Here is a 16,950-nt window from a genome sequence, read left to right as displayed (position 1 = left end):
TAAGGGAGTACATGATATGAATGTATACTCTAATAAATAAACATTGTACATAATCTGTGAGTACACAGCTGCATTTCTGCTGTGTCTTCCTTCCAACACCGGAGACGAACACCAACTTGCACTCCATGAAAAGACACTGTCACCATTTAGTGGCGGTCTGGGTGAAGTGGAGGCACAAGGTCCTGGGAGATGAGCCATTTCCAGAGGATAGCCTTTCAGTAAAAATGTATTTAAAAGGTAGGCAATGTCACTTAGTTCCCCACCCAGTGGAAGCAAAGATAGCCTGTCTCAACTCATGGTTCTGTTAATAACCTCTACCTTGACAGGGAAAAAAATAGTACCAAGAAGTGGACAAACAAAGCTTTGTACATCTTTAAATAGAAGATGAAACATTTTAAAAGATGAGCCGGTGATTCTTTAAGGTGTGACAGGGGATGTGCAGGAAGGGGGAGGTCTTCTCTCTTCTCTCTCCATGAGCTTAAGTTTACCAATACCTAGGAATCCCGAGGGCCGTTCTTTCAGTAGCACATGATAAGGGGCAATGGGAACAAGATGGGAACAGATGGTATCCATGTCCTTCAGTTTTTATACTCCATGGTAAGGGGAGGGTGGATAGTAGAAAACCACCAGAATAACACTCCGTACAAATTAGTAACAGCACCAGGGAGGACAGCAGGGAAACACAGATCTGGAAAAAGGATGTGAGCAGAATATGTGGCTGCATAGAGACCCTCCACAGAAACAAATCCCTGGGCCTTCCTTTTTATTCCAAGACCAAAAAAAGTCCTCTATACCTACACTTTCAATGCCTGCCTGTGGCCCCTCCCCCAATTCTCCTGCTCCTTTCCTCATCCCAACACCCCTTATCTCCAATATTGAGCAGAGATTAAGGGGGAAAATACCTAGAAAGAGCCACACTCAATAACGGGTCTTAACTACTGTCCTGGGACACACCTCCTGCTGGAGATGCAGACACTTTACAGAGGAAGAGCAACTGAAACATGGAAACTAAACCCTATTGGTGCATCTCATGCTTCAAAAGGGTGCACAGTATCAGCATTCTCTGTTTGGCTGATGTTAACATCACCTGACTCTGTGAATTTTACTCCTATTTAGATTTCCACAGCTGTTACTGATAGTCATGAAATTTACTAGCTGTTTCAATAATGGTCAGTTTTAAATGAGAGGCTTTACACATGTTATGTATATTTAGAAATACACTTGCTCAATAACCTAAAATGCCATTTTGAAATGAGAACAGAAAGAAAGAATAGCTTGTTTCAGTGATAAAGCCAAAAGATTTCTAAGTCACCTTACTCTACCTGTGTATCTTTGATTTTTTGTAAATATCTTTTCTGTGTAGTTGAAAATTTTAATGAAAGGAACATCCCCATGAATTTTCATATATATAAAGCATTTATAAATAAAATCACTCTACAGCATATGTTTGCAATGAATATTAATGTCTTAAAATAAATAATAATAATAATAATCCTATTAAAACAAATATTTTTGCTTAAAGATCAAAATACTCCTTTAAACAAACCATGGTAACACTCTGACATGAAAATTCTATGAGAGTAAAGTTTTTATATTCTGGGTTAAACATATGATGCTTGATTATAAGTATTTTAGATGTTCTGTATAGTAAGAGGTTTAGAAAAAGCAGGCATCACTACTTTTAATTGAAGGGCTGGTTCTTTCAATGTAAGCAATATGAATTGGCTGCCTTTTTTGATACTCTACAGATGAACTGCTTCCCTTTTAAAATCTAGACAATTTAAGAACAACAACCATTGTTTAGATTCTCATTTTACACTGGCATCTTTCACCATTTTTGTAAGATACCTGAATCCTAAATACTATAAAGTATTAAAAAAGTAGCAGTGGAAAATAAGAAGAAGAAGTAAGAATACATCAATCTTCCAAGTAACATTTCCCCTTGCTTTATATTTGATCGTCTTGGAAAAGTGCAGTCACTCAGTCCTCAAGAATGCTCCACCAATGACATTTTGCTTTCAGCCAAGACATTTCTGCTTCTTATTGAATCACTATTCCTTGCGTCTGAGATTTGGAGACCCTGAGTTCTTATGAGATTTACTGCTTTTCAAGTTGACTTAGTACGAAAGTAAACAGATTTCCCTCTTTGAACTTTGCATCCTGTATGAACTCAATTATTGAATTTGTTTGTCCTCTCTCTTTTTTTTTTTAACAACCTGAAGACAACTTTGTGAGTGATAGTGCTGGAGAATGATGGAACATCTGCATGAGAATCTCAAAATAACGGTTTTCTAATAAAGTTGTTATTATTTGGGAAAATTTTTATGTTGTTTCCTCTTTTCCCAGCATTTCTGAGATACATCATTAAGCAAGGAATATGTTTTATAAGTAAATATCTAAACAGAGGGAACACGTGGTTTTTGGCCAGGGACACATATACAAGTGAACCCATGGGCAAAAGAATATTAGACATCAATGTATCTGAAAGCTATTTTGTGAAACTGCTTTGTTTGTTTATTAGGGTACAACATGCTTATTTCAAGAATGCTCCAGAATAATGACAATAAAAATTACATAGGGCATTAGGGTTTGGCTAATATTTATGATGATAAGTATGACACATATATGACCCCCTCCCCACCACCATAGCTGAGCATTTATGTTTTCACAAACGTGGTTTAGACGCTTCCCAAATAGATGCCTGAAAATACAGTCAACTCTTGGAGCTTTGGGGCCCTGGGACAAAACCTTCCTCTTGTTTAAAGACCCCCTGAAACGTCGCTTCCTCCATAAAACCTTCCTTAATGACGTGGAAATGGGAACCAGATGTTCTCAAATTTCACTACAAAGATAATCATATTTACTCTACAACCTAAGATACCATCTAGGACCAAATTTGTGCAAACTGTTAATACAGCAGTTACTGAACACTATAGCTGGAAGAAAAACTGAAAATTCAGTAGAGCTTGTAAACTCCATGGGCAGAAGTTGGGAATGATTCCTCTTTTTATCCAGCACAGATCTGGTATATAAGAAGTGCTCTGCACATGATCCCGGAATGAATTCATTTCAACTCTGCCCTTTCACTTATTTTATAAGTGAGGTCCAAGGAAAAAAAGAAGTCACAGAGAATTGGTACCAGAACTTGAACAAGACACTCCTTTCATATTCTGTGGCCTCTGCTCACTCATGGCTCCTTCACTTCGTATCTGTGTGCACTGTGCCTACACTCATGTGGTGACAGACTCTGAGGAGGTTCTGAGATGCTGGTGCTTACATGCTGCTGCCTCTGGTAGGGACAGAATGTTAATGATGTCCATGGGATGCCACCGAGTTAGAAAAAATATTTTTTCCTCTCTTTCTTTTCTTCTTCTTCTTCTTCTTCTTCTTCTTCTTCTTCTTCTTCTTCCTCTTCCTCTTCCTCTTCCTCTTCCTCTTCCTCTTCCTCTTCTCCTCCTCCTCCTCCTCCTTCTCCTTTTTGGTAACAGTTTAGTTGAACACTATGATTTCCTTGGGAAGCAGCATAGAGAGGAATAATGATCTATAGAAGCATGTGGAATTAAATCCCAGAGCAGGTCACCTAAACTTATGGACTCATTTTTATTTATATACCCTTCTATCCATCCATCTTTCCATCCGTCAATCCATCTATCCATATATCAATATCTATTTCCAAGCATAGCTTGGTAAAACCAAACACGCTTTCAATGTTTTTATATTTATATAGCCTTAAATTTAACCCTGACACAGACCTTGAAAAGTGACCATGCCCATCTTGTAGGTGAAGAAATAAAGGCACAAAGTACCTTGCACCAGTTCACAGAGAGCACTAGGATGGGGATTCAGGCTTTGGCCCATGTGACACTAGAGGCCCTGTCCCAATCACTGTGCCCTCAACTTCTTTTTGTAAAGGACAAAGACAAAGGTCATCTTTTGCCTTAAGGATCCTGGAGTGCAATGAAAGAGGCAGCCACACTAATCATCACTAAAGTGGGAATACCCTTCATAGTTCTTGGGAGAATTAAGTGGAATAATAGATATAAAGCACCCAGTACAGTGCCTACCACATCCAACAAGTACAAATGCTCTCCTAAGGACCATTCTCGGCTAGGGGAGAAAAGTTCATCAGCTTCTCCAGAATTCAGCCACTGCTCTACTAAATTAGAACTCCATCCATCTTTCCATTTGAATTGCATAAATACAACAGAAAAATATTACTCTTTTGTCCTATTACAGAACATCATGTCTTTAATAGCTAAACTAAATGCCTTAGAAAGCTGTTGGGGGAGGTGGTTATTGTAACTGTAAACACTGAAGGAGGTTAGGAAGGAAGCATACTGGGAAAGAAACTGTTGGGAAGAAGGGGCTGGGGAAGAAAGAGACAGATGCTTCAGAAGCACCCAAATTATCTACTGCATCCCAGGCCTGGGCAAACATGGATGGGGCCAATCCAAGCACACAAGGATTCATGATTCAGCAAGTGGTTCAATTCTGTGAGTCATTTCTGGAAAAAGAAAATCCATACCATGGCATTAGTCCCTTGCCTGACATTTTTCTACCTCATGAAACTAGGTTGGGTTTTCCAAAATCCTTCCAGTTAATTTGAAGGGATAAACATCTAACTTTCTGTTTTTGAACTTGCTAGTCGTGTTGCTGTGCAAAATTGCACAACTGTTCCAGTTTACCCCAGAGGGCATTTCAGTCGAATTCTTCGGCATGAGTTGTCTGAAAGCTCACACAGAGCCATGCCTGCAGTTCTCAGGGAACTGGGCTACATTTGGGTTTGTAATGAATATATATCCATTAATCTGGGGTCTGACCAGCCAGTAACATGGAAAAGGGATAAGGCAGGTGAACTATGACCAGATCAACAAATAAGTGGCTCAGTTTAGAAAAACAAACTGAAAGACAGTTGCTTCATTAAAATTAAAATTGATTTTAATGGGCAGAAACAATACAGATAGATAAATTCTGCAAGCAAAAATTATAACAGTTGATATCAATACATTATGCCAAAAAAAGTAAAGCAATGGAAGGCTGTGCCTGTGAGAGAGAGAGAGAGAGAGAGAGAGAGAGAGAGAGAGAGTGTGTGTTTTCTCTTGAGTAATTCATGGTGTTTTTGTACCACACTGGCATATAGGAAATCCATACCTGTGAGGACCCATCAGGTCAAGTTAATATCAGTGACTTGGCATTGATTTCATACAGACTTGGCTTAGATTTACATTTTGACGTGGATTTGGTTTCCAGATGAGTAATTGAATTGTACTGACTTTTATTAGCCCTGTGTTGGAATGGTGTTCTTTACTGGGCCTTCTCTCTCCTTCCTCTTTCCTGTAGAACTAACAGAAACATAGTAACACAACCAAAAAATAAATGCTTTTCTGATTCAAGTCCACACTCTCTGGGTTGCCTGAATACCTTCATTCAGGTATTCCATGAGGCTGACCTCTCAATGATATGCTCTCTTCCGGGGCTTTGGCCTATAAAGTGTACATTCATATACTGCTTTCAGGAAACACATCTAGTGTGTCAAGTGATAGATATAGTTGCCCTAAATATACCAATAAATACAGAGGAGACCTCAAAACAGCAATTCTTTGAGCTCATGATCGCCCTTGGGTCAATAAGCATGCCCTGTGGAATGACATCTAGAAGCAAGGAAATTAGAACATCAGGTGCCCTGTGATGTCCTCTTCAAGAGAGTCTCCAGGTTTGACATGTTATGCTGACATTAATGCCACCATAGCTAACTTCACTGGCTTTGTTAAATAGCTCTTCTCAATATTTTGCCTTTCTTTCTATGTAGAAGGAAAAAGAGTGTATATATTTATTTGGGGAGTGTAAGAACAATTTTAATGAAAACATTTTTTAAAAAATACATTGTTTTTACTTAGATGTTTCTTCAAAAGAAAAGGGTGTTTCATTTTAGTAATGTTATCAGTAGGATTTGTATTTTTCACATCTCAAGACAGCCCTATTTTATAGTTGTACTTGATTTAAATAAATAGTAGAAAACATTCACATGTCTTAAATACATGAGAATTTTTTAAAGAACATTTTGAATTCCTAAGACACTAAACATGAAGTCTGAGGCTCGAAAGCATTGAGATAAAAGGGACTTTTAAATCAACTCTTGGTTTTTGGCTTTACAAAAATTTCTACTTTTTTGTTTATTTTTAGAACACCAGTGTTCTAAACATCAGTGTTTAGATGTTCAGATGTTCAGAAACATCAGTGTTTCAAAGTCATTTCTGCTTTATTTGTACCAAATTTGTCTCTATTAAACAAGGTATACTACTAGCATGATGGGTAGTATTGCTTCTGCCATGGTCAGCTCGCCCTCTGGTTGTCTAGTCAGTGTGGATGGCCCTGGGAAGCACTGTTCATGTGTTTTTCAGGAGAGTCCTGTAAAGGGGATGTTTTCACCCAATTATGTCAAGGAGAAAAGGCTCAGGATGATGGTGTCCCGGTCCCAAGATTGCCAGGCAGAACTGGCAGGGCTGGGTGTCAACTCCATCTCCAGCTAACACTGCAGCTGGTCTTTGGATAGCTGGGCTCTCTTTGTTCTGCCGTAAGAGTGGAATGGCCCTGTTCTGTCATGTATGCACACCACTAAGGGCTGGATTGTGCAGTAACAGCACTCTCCAAATAGCAGTTGGGGCAAAAGTCACTCTTGCCTCTTCCATGTTTACCATTCGAAAGCCAAGGCAGCCTTTACTTTTAATGAGCCTTGACTGAAGCGTCAGTAGGACAGGCAACACCTCCAAATGAGTTTTGTATAGGGTAGGCAACCCCCAGGGTTCAACCATGCACCTGCATTTCCTTGGATTGCCCAGACTCAGATCAGTGTTACTCTAAGTGTTGACTAAAGATCAAAAATGGTTTCTTTCAGTTAGAGAATGAAGGTTTTTTGATAAACAAAGGGCACTTTTCAATTGTCCCACGTAAGACAACACATCATTGGTAAATTGTCTATCTTCTGTTTAGAGCTGTTTGTACCAAGAATCAATGTTATTTTATGTGTGTTTTTAAAACTGAGTTTGAATTTCCTAGTTTTCCATGTTTCTGGAGTGAGTTAGGCTTACCAAACAATTATTAGACTAAGCCTTATTTGCTCATTCAACATATTTATGAGTAATACATTTAGTTCGCTATTATAAATATAATTATTTGTAAAAATACATGCTCACTGCACAGAGTTTGAAAAGTACAGAAATGTATTAAGAATAAAGCAAAATAAATACTTGTTCTCTTCCCAAAAGGGAATATCCACTATTAGACATGTCTATGCATTTCTTACCAATGATTTTTAAAAATTTTTAATGTTTATTTATTTTGGAGAGAGAGCAAGAGTGAGAGAGCAGGAGAGGGGCAGAGAGAGAGATGGAAACACAGGCTCTAAGCTGTCAGCATAGAACCTAATGTGGGGCTCTTAAACTCACAAACCGTGGGATCATGACCTGAGCTGAAGTCAGATGCTTAACGGACTGAGCTACCCAGGCACTCCTCCAATGATGTTTTGTACATCTGTATGTTTATACACAAACACACACACACACACACACACACACACACCCCACACACACACTAAGAGCATAATGTACATAAAATGTTTTATTCTGATTTTAAAGCTAATTTGTTTCTTACATTATTAAATTTCATTTTGACCACAATTTTATAATGGCTTCCTATCCTTTGGAACTTCGGCAACTTTTATCACCACTTTCTTATTGCTGGATATTTTGGCTCTTCTTTTCCTCATTATAGATAAAATTGCAAGTCACTGACCAATTTAGGTTAGATTCTTTCTACAAAAGGGGATTATTGGATCAAAGTGTGCAAGTGTGAGAATTCTTAATATGTACTAGCAATGTATTTTTGGAGGAATTTTGTTTTGTTTTGCTTTTTTGTCTCTAACCAATTTTTATGCCTAATAGTATAAAAGCTAAAAACTAAAAAACAAACAAACAAACAAAAACCCCTACTTTTCCATACCTAATTCTGGTTCTTACCTTGCTTTTATCCTTGTTACAAACTATAACTTTACTATGAAAGTTCTAATATATATGAACATGGGATGAAACCTGAATATTTTTTTTCAGATACACCACTAAACACACATTATGAGGTTGTTTAAAATTAACCAATTAGCTTTTTAAAGCAAGAAATGCAAATAAGCATCCTGCTTATGAATGGGGCCCCAAGGTCTCCCACTGGTCCACAGAGGACTTCAACTGGAGGAGCTCTTGTGTGCTGCTCTGCTGGCCATCCCATCATTGGGAGGCCATGCACTTTGAATCTGAGTGTCTTGCATTCCTATATTTATTGACTCAAAAACAGAATCGGAGAGGACCACGGGAGAGTGGTTGGCCAAGACTCCCATGGGTATGAAACTGGGAAAGTACACCTCCTTCCTCAGCTGGTCTGGGCTGCCACAGATACACCCACACAGAACTACAGTGGGGAACAAACTATTGGGTCCTGTGATCATCATTCCAGTTCAGCAGTATGCTGTGACTCTGGTCTCCACAGAGTTCCATCATACTGGGTACGGGAAGTGGCTAAACTTACTCTGGTTTCTGCTTCCCTTTTCTTATTCACAGAAAGGATTCACCAATGTGAGTGGTAGCCCACTATGCTACCATCTTTCAGACTCAGCATTGTCAATCTTACCAGCCCCAGCTTGGGAATGCATATGAAAGATGCCTGTGCATGTTCCTATAAAACAGTAAATGATAAGGGGGAAGACTGGGTTATAAAAACAAGATATAATAATTTACACACAAAGCAAGTAAAGGTAAAAGCAAATGAGTCATAAACCAGAACCGAATGTAAATAGTTACCACCTCTCAGTTTTGCACTTCATTTGCATGGATTTTGCTGGTTATATAACTGTAATGAAACACTAAAATCACTAGACCTACAGTTCTATGAAAACAGCAGCCTTGCAAACTTTCAATTTTCTGTTTTCAATGACAGTTAATTCAACATTTCAAAGTACAGAAGTTAAATGAGCCGAAGAATGATAAATGATGCCCCACAATTGCTGAAATCTGATTACACAGAGATAAGAACAGGCCAGGTTCTACTTGCACAAGTTTGTACCTAAAGAAGGAGAGAAATGAGAGAAAGAAAGGGGGAAAAAAAGTAAAAGGGGAAGAAAAACTTGGCAGAAATGAATACTTCCATTTATCCCTCCTAAATATAATATGAACAAGGACACAAAGAAAATGCAAATGAATTCAGGATCCCATTGACACTCAGGAGGGGGATATTAATAAACCAGTTCCATCCTGAAAGAAAACCCCAAAATCGACTTCCATTTAAGAGGCTAATTTATGCACTCCTGAGTCCTCATACAAGTTAAGCAGCACAGAATATCACAGCAGGCCTAGAACAACAGATCTTGAACCCTGCTGTGTTTGTTCAGGAAGGCAAGTTAAGCTATTCCTAACAGGAAACAAAACATGCAGTAGGGCTATTAAACAGGGATCGTTTTGCCATACTGTGCAGCCCTGAATGCATCAATTGCTGTTCCAAACAGGATTAGAGATGTGGTTTTCTTTAACTATGGTTTCGAGAAAAATGCTTATGCCTGCTCAGAATTCTCAGACGGATATTAACTAATACAGTGCCAGGCAAGACAGAGCACTTTTGAAACCTTCAAGAAACTGTCTCTGGAAAACTCCAAAGTGGTGTGAAAGTAGCACTAAATGAAGGGAAGGGGGTACCGATGTGTGGAAAAGTTAACACATGTAAACAGCCAAGTTTGGAATTGCCCAAAGAGTATTTTTGCCTTTAAGTATTGAAGGCCCCAGTCTACGGTGATGAATCATGGTGTGAACAACTGATGTTTCATTTCTATAGACAAAACCCACCTGAATGAATATGCAGCTTGAAAAACGGTCTATTTTTGCTATGAATGACTACTGAATGTACATTTGCAAATGGTTTTGAGTAATTCTGCTATGTTGTTATTATAAAATAGGACCTCCCAGATATTTTTGTAAAAGTCAAGAAGTACCATGTAAAGAAAAAAAAAAGGCAAACCTTTCTTATATATGGACTTTTCTTCACTGTTCAACTCAAGGACAATCAATCAACTGGTTTAATAAGCAGTTCAATTTCCACTAAAAAGAACCGATTTGTGATGGTTTGAGGGCATCAGGTCTGTACTGCTACATTGTTTTTAACCAAAACTTCAGGACCCTTCACTGCATTTGGTGAAAATATTTAATATTGATTAGGCATTTCTCCAGGTAGTACTATCCCAATGTGGTATCAAGGGTTGAAATTTATAGAGTCTAGAAATGATCTCAGAGGTGCTTACGAATCACAGGAAAAACAAAACAAAATTGTTTTTGCAAACCACTGTTCTAGAAAATAGTCATAAACTAGAAGATAAGTCTTGAAAGATCCTCAAAATATCAGAATTATGAAAACCATAACTTATAGAAAACAATCATTAATGACTACTACACATATGAAGGACACCCAAATGGGACATTTTTAGTGATAGATCAGCTAAGAGATTAAAATAAGCATGTTTACAGAGACATAGCCATTTAAAATATTTATGGAGAAAACAGTTGCAGATGATACAGAGAGATTCCAACAAAAACACAGCACAAATGCAGACACCATATGGTCCAATGTATGCACCCATGACCTCATGTGAAAAGCAGGCCGAAGACGTAACAGCTGGCGATGCCTCCCCTTTACCCCCCGAACAACAATCTCTTGGGTTTGGAAGAGGTTCATTATAATCATGTCCATGGATGGGTGAAATCTACGGATAATGTCAAAGGTTTTGGGAAGGAATCTCTCAAAAAAATTATCTCTGGAAGCCTTTGCTTTGTTGAGGTTTCAAGCCCTATCTGCACTTCCTGCTGATATAAAAGGTGAAGTCAGGTAATGAAGATATTTTAATGAAATAGGAAGAGTGTCACACATCTCTCAGGCTCTTCTGTCATCCCGTGATTACTCATCAGGCTTGAATCAGAACCACAAGTCATTGCAGAGGCCCCAGACCACCACATCACATACAATCTCCTGCTCTGGAGAATCAGAGGCCAAGACATGCAAATGGTAACAGAAACTCTAAGTTTTGTGAGTATCTAGCATATATGAGGTTCTATACTAGGACCAAGTAAAAGGAATAACTCTCATAACAGAACTGGAAACCTAGTCTATCATTCCTGTTAAATAGAAAGAAACCTAAAGCTTAGACAGGTTAATTAACTTGCCCATGGTCACAAATGGATGAAGGCTGGAAAGGGACCCACCATATTCCTTTGCTGGTCAAGCAGCAAAACAATATTTTGGGGGGTTGAGGGGGTTCTGGCACTCGTAAGAACCCCATCCTTCTAGCAAAGTCCTCTGTATGTGTCACTGAAGTAACATTGGGGAAGGGAGAGGAGGAACATGAGAGACACGGGTACTCATACATCAGCCACTGAGACTAGCAGCCCTGAGGGAGGATGCCTTCCATCTGCAGTGTGACTTTCCTCAACTGCCCTCACCTTCCAGCCCAGATACCGGAAGTTTATGTTGAAATGCCTTCTCCAAAGAGCTGAATTGCCCAAAATGACTCCAGGAGTTCGGGAACCATTTCACATAGGGGTCTTAATAATTTTTAAGGTAAGTACCTTTCTCAATGTGAATAAAAAGGTAATTTGTAGCAATGGTGAGGCATAGGGGAGGAAGAGCTATTCCTTGTGACATAGGGCTGCAGAGCAAGTTCTTGGGCAAGTCCAACATCTTTTGGCAAGGCACAGGGCCATCTTCCTCAATTCTGAAGTTTCTATTTGCAGGGCATGTGACGTTCAGTGACAGAAGGAAAGAGGTTAGGGAGCTGAGTGCTGCTGAGGAATCCTATGTCCCAGCAACCTTAGTTCTTACCATATTCTGTGTTGGTTTGTTTTGAACCTTGTTTTAAAATCCCATGGCTGATGGCACCTCAAATTCATGAGGGATCTTCTACAACAAAATGCATCTGTATATGGATCAGTGGAAATTTGACGGATAAATGCGAATAATTTGAGGCTGATCCAGTTTCAGGCACTGAATTTGGTAAGTCTCTTTACAAAGAAATTTCAAATGTGGACAATTAAGAAAGCATGACCTATTAAGGATGCCAATCCTTCCAGATAATGTGGAATTCTGACCATGTATTTACCCTGGAAGCTGTTGTTCTACTCAAATACTTTAACTTTTAATGAAGTGTTCAGCCTTTTTGTGATGGCACTGAAGTGTAATCAAACATTACCACAAGCCAAGTCACACACTAGCATGTCTTGCCTTGTTTAAATATCTCAAATATATTTGAGTAATTGTGTAATGATTTCTAGGCCTCTGGTTGTCCATATGGTCTGAACAGACTGCCTTTTGTAGAGCAGTTGTGCTATCTCTCTCAACAGGAAGGAATCAAATCATCTTTGCTCCAAACTGGAAAGCTTGGGAGGTACTGCTTACATTTCGGGGAGGCGCCTTACCTCAACTCTTGAAACAAAACCAACCCACATCTGGCCCCCAGAAATCACTGTGTCTTCTGGAAATCCTGCTTGTGTTTGTGAAATATCCCAGAACAATGCAGCAGGCATCATGTGTCATGTTCTCTTCCACAACTGTCTTTAGGATACAATGACATGCCACGGGGACAACATAGCAAAGCCAGCATGGCAATCACATGGAATCTTAGTAGACAGAGAATATTCTAGATGGTAGAATCAGATCATCTCAGACAGACAATGAGGACCAGTGAAAGGGTCTGACATTGGCCAGAACTTTGCTCTAATGCTCTCCAGGTGGTACAGGCAATGGGGCAAGCAAAGGAGCTATTGATTTTGCAATTAATGAAACCCAACGGAGTCTTCAGAGATTTGGCTTAAGAGCCCAGAATCTAAACTTAGTTATTGGGCCTTTACAAATTATTCACATTAGCTGTATCCCCAGGAAAGTACCTCAGGGAAGACCTGGAGTGCTATGTTTGAAGGAGTGTGCTAAACTTATTCTTGACCTATTATTTGACAATTCTTACCAAATGGTTGGACATAGAGTTGCCCCCAAACCACTGACCACAAGAGGGTTCTTTGATGGGACTAACTTGGCAGGGAGACAATGGACAGATAGAGGAGTCTATCGGCCTTTCTGTTCCTGCCCAACTTCAGGCTTTTGAAGTTGTAAGAGGAAAACCATTTCACTGGTCATGAACAGAACGGAACACACAAAATCATGGAGACATGCACGATTCGCAAGTTCTGGGGATGACTGGAATGAGATGGGAAAGAGTTTACCTTTTGTGCCTGAGGGAGCTGAAAAGTAACAGGAAAACAAAACAAAAAGAAGAAAAAAAGCAATCATTACATAAAAAGTCAAGTTTAACTGTAAAACTTCATTTGGTTGCCATTGGAAAGTGGAAAAACCAATACTGGGAGAAAAACAGGGAAATAAAACAAAAGCTAAGTCATTTTCTCAATTTAAGCTATGGTGCTGATTACTTGACCTGCTATCAGAATCTGTAGTATCAACAGATAATCTGTGAGCACATGCTTTGGGAGTCATCATACCCAGGTAGGCAGTTGGGCAACTTCCTGCAATGCTAGATCTGAGGTTTTTCTGTTCAGTGGCCCCAAACACGTTTCTAAGGTCCAGTTCCTTCTTCCTATACACCAGTCATTCCCTAGTGGTGAAGGACAGTTTGGAGACATTTGGGATCATCAAAACCAGGGAGAGGGGAGGGAGCCAGAGCTATTGGCCTCTAGTGGGTAGAGAACAGGGATGCTGCTAAACATCTTACAACGCACAGGACAGCCCCCACAACACAGAATTACCCAGCCCACATGTCAATTGTGCCAAAGTTGAGAAGCCCTTCTCTCCATAAAGGTAAGACTGTTAGAAGAATGTTCTGTTTTTAAAGTCAATTTTTCTTGCTTTGTAGCACATTAACTGTTCCCTTTATTGGTGGTTAAGGAAGCATGCACAAGGATTTGTGCATTTGAAGTAAAGTTGATATTCTAAGAACAATGAAAATGCAGTCAGTCAATCCATAAAATAAGACATAATAGCTTTCCCAATGGTACAGGCAAGAAACTGAAATTATAAATATGTAGAAAAAGATGAACATTTACGAGACATACTTGACTACTTTTCAACATTGAGACTATTAGGCTGCAGTTTAATACCACCATTATTTGTGACTGCCATTAGAGCATGCAGTGTTTTGAAAAGCATTTGTCTAATCTGAAATGGAAATTACATTATCCATGTATTAAATACCAAATCTAGGAGTTACATCATTTTCAAAACTTCCTTCTCATCATAGAGGCTAACTAACATTTATTGTGTGTGAACTTGTCACCAGGCACTGTGTTAAACATTTTATTTGCATTATCCCACAAATCAAAGAGACCCAGTTCTAGGTACCCTTATTATCCCCATTTTACAGATGAAAAGTAAAATGGAAAATAGAGGGTCAGTAATCATACAATGTCCCATAGATAATAAATTGTAGAGCTGCACTAACTTTAGAATGTGTACATTCAACCCAACTCACACAGTAAAGGCCACACACACTAGGAAATGAGATTGCAGGCTTTCCTCTGTTTCTATAGAGTTTATAACATTGGAAGTGCTAGAAGATGCAAGATAACTAAACCATACATCCTAGGGTCCCATTTGAACCTTTTGACCTTCCCACTCATTCTGCCCTGGGAACACTCTCTCTTCATATGCACCAAGACCAGGGCTTCCTAAGGCCCTGTACCTGCGGACGGAGCCCAGCAAAGGACAGAAGGGATAGACTCATACCAACAAGATGCCTTGGGTCTCAGAGACATCTCCAGAATGATTTGGAAAGTGACCTCAACTCTCCAACACTCATTTTTCAAGTAAGTTTATCCCCAAAGGTCTCCCAATTTAAGAAAACAGGAATAGTATAAGCATGCTTTTCTGATTCTTTCCTCCTGGTTACGGTGACCGCTTTTCAAAAAGGAAGCTCATAAGTTCCTCCAGTGTTTCTTAGGGGTTCAGAAAATATGTATCAAGTGGTGAGAAATTAAGCCGAAAATGAGGAATCACTTCAAGTGAAGTCTCTAAAATATTAAACATTTTTTCATATGACGGAAAAGAAACCTTGGAGACATGAACATTAAGGGAATGATAAATGCACGTTTCCTTAGGAAAGCATTTGTGTTGAATCACAGCTTGTCATATGAAATGCACGGGGGGCCCTAAGGATTACAAATGTTTGATGAACTGAAAAATAAATACGAAAGTTCAGTCCTGCACAAACTGCTGGACTTGACAGGCCTCTGAAAGGAGAGCTACCCTTTCTCTCTCTCTTTCTGGAAGCTTCGTCCCAGTCAAGCAGGAAACACCTCTTTTTGACTCACCCATTTAAGCATATGGGAAGGAAAATGAAAGACTAGGCCTTTGTGGTGATGTCCTCAGTTTAAGACTGTCCTCAAACTCTCCACCAAACATATATTTTCCTCAAGAAATAACTCATGAAAACAAAGAGTCACTTTCCTACAGGAGCCTTAAAGGAACAGAAATTACAGCTTACAGTGCCCTCAGCAGGTTGGACCTCTGAGAAGGAGCTTCAGAATAGAACACGACAAATTTAGATCAGATCAGCAGCAGCCACAGATGCTACTACTTGGGAGCCGGCTCTCCTGATGGCACATCGTCCGCCCAATAGTCACAAATGGTATACACAACCCCTAGCTGGGAACCTGACCAACCGGACACTGGGGCCTCTGGCTGGAGTCTTGAGGCACGTGCCTTCCAGCCTTTGGCCAGATGCTTGTCTGTAAAAAGGGATGGTGGAGGGAGGGCTGGGAAATGGGCCAAATCTTGGATGGCCAATAGGTTTTGTCTTGAGAGCCAAGTCTGACTGATTAGTAATGGCTGTCTGGAGGGCTGTGTTGAGAAGGATTCTGAAGTTATGTCTGAGTTTTGTTGGAAAGAATGTAAGAGCCAAATAGCAATGTCCTTTGTGGGCGAAAAATTAGGGAATGGCAAACCATATCTCTGGACACAATGATCTTTCAAGGTCCTACAGCACTTTTTCTTTATAGTTCTGTGCATATATATGATTTATTTCTACATAATCTACTTGTTTAATGTCTCTCCCCTGCTAGGCCACAAACACCATGGAGGGCATGAGGGTGTTTACCCTATATGTAAGTCCTTATTAAGTTTTCTAAGGTGTGCCTATAACTGCTGTTCACCTTGTTAAAGAAGATAACTTGTCACTAGGATGTACTGAAGGCGGCTGCTAGGGAAAGAGAATTGGGGTAACTGCCTTGAATCCACACTAGCCCCACAAACACACCATGTTGATAAACAAAGGTGACAGCTTTCGATAGAAAAAGAAATATCTCTGCCAGAAGGATAGATATCAACACTCAGATTCCCATATGCTTGACATGGATGTCTGTATATGCACAGATTGTCTCTCCGATCCATGATGCACATGAAACCAGCCTGGGAACTTCCTATCATCATGTGGCCTGAGGTGAGGCAATCTCTCATTTGCAAAAGTCACCTTGTTAGGCATTGTCAACCAGGCTCTGTCTCTGGATCTGTTTCTTCACTTAGTACATAAGGGTTTACATAGGCAGCTTCAGGTTCCTTCCAGGCTAAACAACCCTAAGTTGTATGATTCTATATCTAGAGGTCGCTTTTTAAAAGGAAGGGTAGAGGGGCGCCTGGGTGGCTTAGTCGGTTAAGCGTCCAACTTTCGCTTAGGTCATGATCTCGCGGTTCGTGGGTTCGAGCCCCGTGTCGGGCTCTGTGCTGACTGCCAGTTCAGAGCCTAGAGCCTGTTTCAGTCTGTGACTCCCTCTCTCTCTGACCCTCCCCTGCTCACGCTGTCTCTCTCTCTCTCTCTTAGAAATAAATAAAACATTAAAAAAAATTAAAAAAAAAAAAAAAGGAAGGGAT

General features: G+C 39.7%; 1 protein-coding gene across 1 annotated transcript in view; it reads right to left on the bottom strand.

Moving 5' to 3' along the window:
- The window catches only part of CACNA2D3 (calcium voltage-gated channel auxiliary subunit alpha2delta 3), a gene marked incomplete at its 5' end in the record, with an annotated part of 605,771 nt that overhangs the window by 227,044 nt on the left and 361,777 nt on the right, over window positions 1-16,950 (bottom strand). Inside the window, one exon of the mRNA XM_039221819.1 lies at window positions 13,299-13,316. Coding sequence (XP_039077750.1) covers window positions 13,299-13,316 — 18 coding nt within the window. The remainder of the gene's footprint in view (window positions 1-13,298; window positions 13,317-16,950) is intronic.

Source organism: Hyaena hyaena, unplaced genomic scaffold (genome assembly GCF_003009895.1).
Source record: "Hyaena hyaena isolate Hyena2069 unplaced genomic scaffold, ASM300989v1 scaffold_1022, whole genome shotgun sequence".
Classification (NCBI taxonomy): domain Eukaryota; kingdom Metazoa; phylum Chordata; class Mammalia; order Carnivora; family Hyaenidae; genus Hyaena; species Hyaena hyaena.
Note: the sequence above shows the minus strand (reverse complement) of the source record. Positions and strands in the feature narration are given on the sequence as shown.